The sequence below is a fragment of the Muscardinus avellanarius genome, assembly GCF_963383645.1.
Source record: "Muscardinus avellanarius genome assembly, chromosome: 4".
Classification (NCBI taxonomy): Eukaryota; Metazoa; Chordata; class Mammalia; order Rodentia; family Gliridae; genus Muscardinus; species Muscardinus avellanarius.
Genome location: NC_137789.1, coordinates 125,545,830 through 125,551,829, shown reverse-complemented (window position 1 = coordinate 125,551,829; position 6,000 = coordinate 125,545,830). Strand labels below are relative to the sequence as shown.

Below are 6,000 nucleotides of genomic sequence, written 5' to 3'. Positions count from 1 at the left end.
AATAAACTGTCAAAGGCTAGGATATTTTTAGAGAAATGTTTGTGGAATCGGTGAGTATATGAACTAGTATGTGTATACATATATATAAGAAACCAAAAATATACCCAACCCCTAATTTTTAAGATTTCTTTCCTCCTCCTCCTCCTCCTCCACCTCCTCTTCCTCCTCCACGTGACTGGGACACTTATGAATACTTAGTTCTTTCTTATGTGTTTTCCTTTATTATTTAGAAAACTGGAGTTGGATATTTGATATTTCACAACAAAATATTTTTAAGTATTATAGGTTATACTATTTCCCATTAAGATACTATTATTTTCTTGTCTATCATTCTAGAAATATTTTACTATCACACACACACTTTCAAATTAAATTCTTAAGCCAGGCGTGGTGGCGCACACTTGTAATCCCAGCATTTGGGAGGCTGAGACCAGAGGATCTCAGTTTGCGGACAGCCTCAGCTATTTAGTGAGACCCTCCGCAACTCAGTGAGACCCTGTTTCAAAATAAAGAATAAAAAATAGGACAGGGGGTGTAGCTCGGAGATCGAATGCCCCTGGATTCCATCCCCAAACCCGCAAATAAATAAATAAATAAATTCTTGTGTGTGTGTGTGTGGTACTATGGAATGAGCCCAGGGGCATTCTACTTCGAGCTACAAGTCCTAGTTTTAAATTTTGAAATAGGGTCTCACCAAAGCTGTCCTCAAACCTGTGATCCTTCTGTCTCAGCTTCCCTAGTACTAATATTACAAGCTTGCACCACCACACCCAGTCCAGATTAAACTCTTAAATATTTTTTTTGGGGGGGGCGGGTCTGGGGATGGAACCCAGGAGCATTCGACCTCCGAGCTACACCTCTGCCCTATTTTTTATTCTTTATTTTGAAACGGTCTCACTAAGTTGCAGAGGGCCTAAGTAGTTGAGGCTGTCTGCGAACTGTGATTCTCCAGTTTCAGCCTCCCGAATTCTGGGATTATAAGCATGTGCCACATCGCCCAGCCACGCCCGGCTTCTTTTAAAATTTAATGGCCTAGCCAGGAGTGGTGGCGCACTCCCTGCACTTGGGAGGCAGAAACAGGAGGATCACGCTGGTTCGGAGCCAGACTTGCTGGCTTAAGAGACCCTGTTTCAAAAAAATAAATAAATAAATAAAATAAAATAAAATAAAATAGGTCTGGGAGTGTAACCCGGAAGGTAGAAGGGCTTCTGGGAACCCCAGTACCACAATAAATAAATAAATAAATAAATAAATAAATAAATAAATAAATAAATATTTAATGGCCTAAATGTCTAACCTAGTTCACACCAACTTTATAAAGTAAGGGGAAAAACGTTAACTTTTATTTTATGAATTCCTCTGTCCTTTATACTTTTTTATGTGTTTATTATTGGAAATTGAACCTAGGGATGTTCTACCTCCAAGCTACACCCTCAGCTCTATTTTATTTTTCATTTTGAAATAGGGTCTAAATTGCTGAGGCTAGCCTTGAACTTGTGATCCTCCTGTTTGAGCCTCCCAAGTACTGGGATTACTGGCAAGTACCACCATGTAAGATTTAAACTATGTCTTTAATGATCCCTATGTATAGTTTTAGAAAATATCAATTGCTTTAAGCTATGTTAAATAGGTGGTTTATGGAAATAGCAAATAGTAAAAATTTCATCTCAAGTACACTGGATATTCTACATAAATTTTAAGCTTCCTTTTGGTCTTCTAAATTTGACCCCATGTATCTGAATTATTTTAACTCTAATGTTCATTTCTTACAAATAATACACGATTGCATATATTTTACATTTTCAATCTTATATTTATTCTCTTGTGGAATGCTAGGTTTAATGTTACAGTATGGTTGTCAGAGCTACTGAAATGTGACAATGTCCATGTCTAGGTGCTATAGAATAATACAATTTTAATGATTTTAAACAAAACATTTGTTATTGTACAGCTGAGGTCTGATGGTTTTTAAACTGATGCCTATGTGTATGGCCAGCCACAAATCTTGGGGATGTTTATTACCTATACATATATATACACAAATATATCCCATACATGTGTATGCACACAGGCATGTATTAATTTATCTGTGAAATTTATAAAATTATATATACATACACATACACGCATATCTATATATACATATATCTAGCCTCCCACTGAGCTCTCTCTTATAACACTAATCAGCTTTGTGCCCAATTATTATTGCTGCTCAGTATTACATGATTTTAGTGCCAAAGCTGTGCACCTTTGCTGGTGCAGGACAGATACATTTGTGCATATAGATATGTGTATCCACGTAAGTGTGTGTTTATAAAGGAATCATTTCTCCTTTTTATGCTTTAGTCATGCATTACTACAATAAACAGTCTTTTACCATAGGTTTTGAAATTCTAAACAGTGTAAAATTTACTTCTGGAAAACTGTATGTTCATAGTTACAAAATATATATATATATGCTCTATATATATATATATGATTGAAACCTATTGACATATGTTCTTTGAATCTGGCTATATCCTAGCCATTAGATAAATCTAAAAAAAAAACACCCTCTTAATAGGATGTTATGGTAGCCTTAGATATACCAGTACCTGTATTTAGAATAGTTGATATTTTAAAAGTGGACAAAATGATGTTAGAGATTTGAAAAACATTATGCATCTCCATTAAATATATAAAGGTTTTCACTAAGGGCCTGGTTCAATTCATTGTCTAACATTTTCATGTTTCAAGATTGAATAATATTGTAGTCATTACTCTTATATCTTTAAAATTATGGCTCATTAAGGCTTTTATACAAAAACCCTACTTTTAATCAATTATAAAAACAAGTTCTATTTAAAAGAAAAAAATGTACATGAACACTAAGGTACTCGTGGATCTCATCCTGTACAGAGTGACTGTGGACAGGAGGCTGTTGCCAGTGAGAACGCCTCCCAGTAGCACATGTAAACCTGGTTTGGTTCCTCTGCTCTGCAGCTATTCAGCATATAAAATTTAAACCATTTCACATTAACATTTAAATTTAACACAGTGCAAATATTTGAGAATAACTTGTTCCCCCCAGTGAAACAAGAGCCAGCATTATGCTGAAAATTCTTCAGATCTATTTACACATTGAGTTAAAAGTTCACCATAAACATAGAAATTTGCTGAATATCAGCAGAAATATAACTGAACTAGCAGCAATTGCATTTACAATATTTGATAGTTACTTGAGAGAATGCATAAAGTTTTCCAGGCTGTACTCTGAATCATACTGCTCTTCATCCCAAAGATCACTCAGGTTTTCAAGAATTGATTTCATACTTGCTTTTCCAGAAGAAGAGGTATCAGCTTTTTCTGCATTGCCATCCTGAAGAAAAATTGGCAAAAATATAAAATGTAAGATTATTAACTTCAGAATATATGTTTTCCTTTAAAATGTTGCCCCCCCGCCCCCAGTACTGGGGATGGAATCCAAGGGCTAATTCTAACTCTGAGCTAGATCCTCAGCCCTATATTTTTTTTATTTGTTATTTTGAAACAAGGTCTCACTGAGTTGGAAAGGGCCTAAGTAGTAGCCAAGGCTGTCCTTGAACCACAATCCTCTCCAGTCTCAGCCTCCCAAATGCTGGGATTGCAAGTGTGTGCCAGCACACCCGGCTAAAATATTGCACTTCTAACACTACATTTCTTCACCAGCAATGGACTAGTAATAGTGAAGTCCATGACTTTAAAAGATAGCCCATTTCATTTTCCCCCAAGCACTGGTAATTTTATCATTTTTAGTTTTTTAGTTTCTTATTTATAAGAGTTTTGAAATGATGGAAGAATCATAAAAGCACTACAAGGACTTCACTGGTAATTTTGTTATTTACTTTGTCATTTTCCATCGTCCATCCACCCCCAATATTCATGTGTAAGTACTGGTCAGAAAAATGATTAAATATCAGTGGTTTCCTTCCTTTTTGGATGTGTGTGGTACTAGGGATTGAACTCAGGGGCATTCTACCTGTGAGCTACATTCCCAGACCTATTTTATTCCCTTTTTTTTGGGGGGGGGGCACTACTGGGGATGGAACCCAGGGGCATTCTACCTCCGAGCTAACACCCCCAGCCCTATTTTTTTATTCTTTACTTTTTGCGGTACAGGGGATGAAACCCAGGGGCATTTTACCTTCGGGCTACACCCCCAGCCATATACATACATACATACATACATACATACATACATACATACACACACACACACACGCGCGCGCGCGCGTGTGTGTGTGTGTGTGTGTATTTTGGTGGTACTGGGGTTCCTGGAAGCCCTTCTACCTCCGGGCTACACTCCCAGACCTATTTTTACATTTTTATTTGGAAACAGGGTCTCCTAACCCAGCGCGCGCGGCTGGCTTCGAACCTGCACGATCCTCCTGTCTCTGCTTTCCAAGCGCGGGGATTACAAGTGTGCGCCACCACGCCCGGCCCCATATTTTTTATTCTTTATTTTGAAACAGGGTCTCACTAAGTTGCAGGGAGGCCTCACTACGTAGCTGAGGCTGTCTGCAAACTAGGATCCTCCAGTCTCAGCCTCCTGAATGCTGGATTACAAGCGTACACCACCATGCCTGGCTTTATTCCTTTTTTTTTTTTTTGGTACTGGGGTTCCTGGAAGCCCTTCTACCTCCGGGCTACACTCCCAAACCTATTTTTAACATTTTTATTTTGGAAACAGGGTCTCCTAAGCCAGCGCGATCCTCCTGTCTCTGCCTCCCAAGCACGGGGATTACAAGCGTGCGCCACCACGCCCGGCCGGCTTTATTCTTTATTTTTGAAACAGGTCTCACTGAGTTGCAAAGGGCCTAAGTAGCTATGGCTGCCCGCAAACAGATCTCCTGCCTCAGCCTCCCAAATGTTGGGATTACAAACATCACTCCCAGCCACAGTTGATTTTCTGAGCTTATTTAAAGGGCTTTAAATCCAGTGCTGCTATTATTACTATTATGATGATGCTGACGGCGATAATGGGGATGGAACTGAGGGGCATACTACCTCCAGGTTACACCCTCAGCCCTATTTTTTATTCTTTATTTTGAAACAGGGCCTCACTAAGTTGGGGAGGGCCTCACTAAGTAGCATAGGCCTAACACTATTAGTAATAAATTTATTTTTGTGTGTGGTACTGGGGATTGAACACAGGGGTGTTCTACCTCCGAGTTACACCACTCCTCTAGCCCTATATTTTAGTCTTGGCCTCACTAAGTAGCTGAGACTGTCCACAGACCTGAAATCACCATCTCAGTCTCCCAAGTACTGGGATTACAAGCACACGCCACCACGCCTGTTAGTTTTATATTTTTAGATTGACTAATAGTTCCAGCTGGCGCATTCCTTTGACTATAGATTGTTATGTGATGCATTAATTATATCATTCACAAGGACAATGATGATTACGGAGAATCTATAGTAGGGATCCTAAGTGCTAACATATTTCCTTGTATCCTTACAACCATATAGTAAGATAGATGTCCATGCTCAGAGAAGTTAATTTGTTTCTGGACTAATTTAATCCCTTAGGCCAGAAACTACCACCCTGGGTTTCAATGATGAAAAAGCTGTCCTTCAGCAGGAAAGGACTAAGAAAAGGAACTTTGAGGTAAGACACTAGAGACATCAATCAAAAACTTTAATATTTCCAACATCTACTCATATGCTAAAGAGTTTTATCTGGGTATCAAAATTGTGGGGAGCTATTAAGGCCTTCCCCTAGACTGGTGTCTCTGACTCAGCTGACTGCCCTTCGCCCAGAGTCAACAAGGTTTGGGGTTATGGAAAGTTCAAAGAGGTCTGAGAGAGGATCAGGTGGTGATGACACGAGGGTACTGACAGGCCTATCTGTAATGTGTGTGTTTTGTATTGGTCTTTATTGTATTCCGGTGGTGGTAGCACGAGAATGTTGATTGACTTGTAGCTGTGTATAAATACCTCTGGAAAAACAAGGTCGTCGTCGGCACAATAAAAATGAGA

At 38.9% G+C, this 6,000-nt stretch overlaps 1 protein-coding gene across 1 annotated transcript in view; it reads right to left on the bottom strand.

Annotated features, from left to right (window-relative positions):
• Positions 1 to 3,214: 3,214 nt before the first annotated feature.
• Positions 3,215 to 6,000, bottom strand: part of BTAF1 (B-TFIID TATA-box binding protein associated factor 1) — a gene marked incomplete at both ends in the record, with an annotated part of 111,878 nt that continues 109,092 nt past the window's right edge. The window contains 1 exon segment of the mRNA XM_080695169.1: positions 3,215 to 3,358. Within this exon segment, the coding sequence (XP_080551295.1) occupies positions 3,215 to 3,358 (144 nt within the window).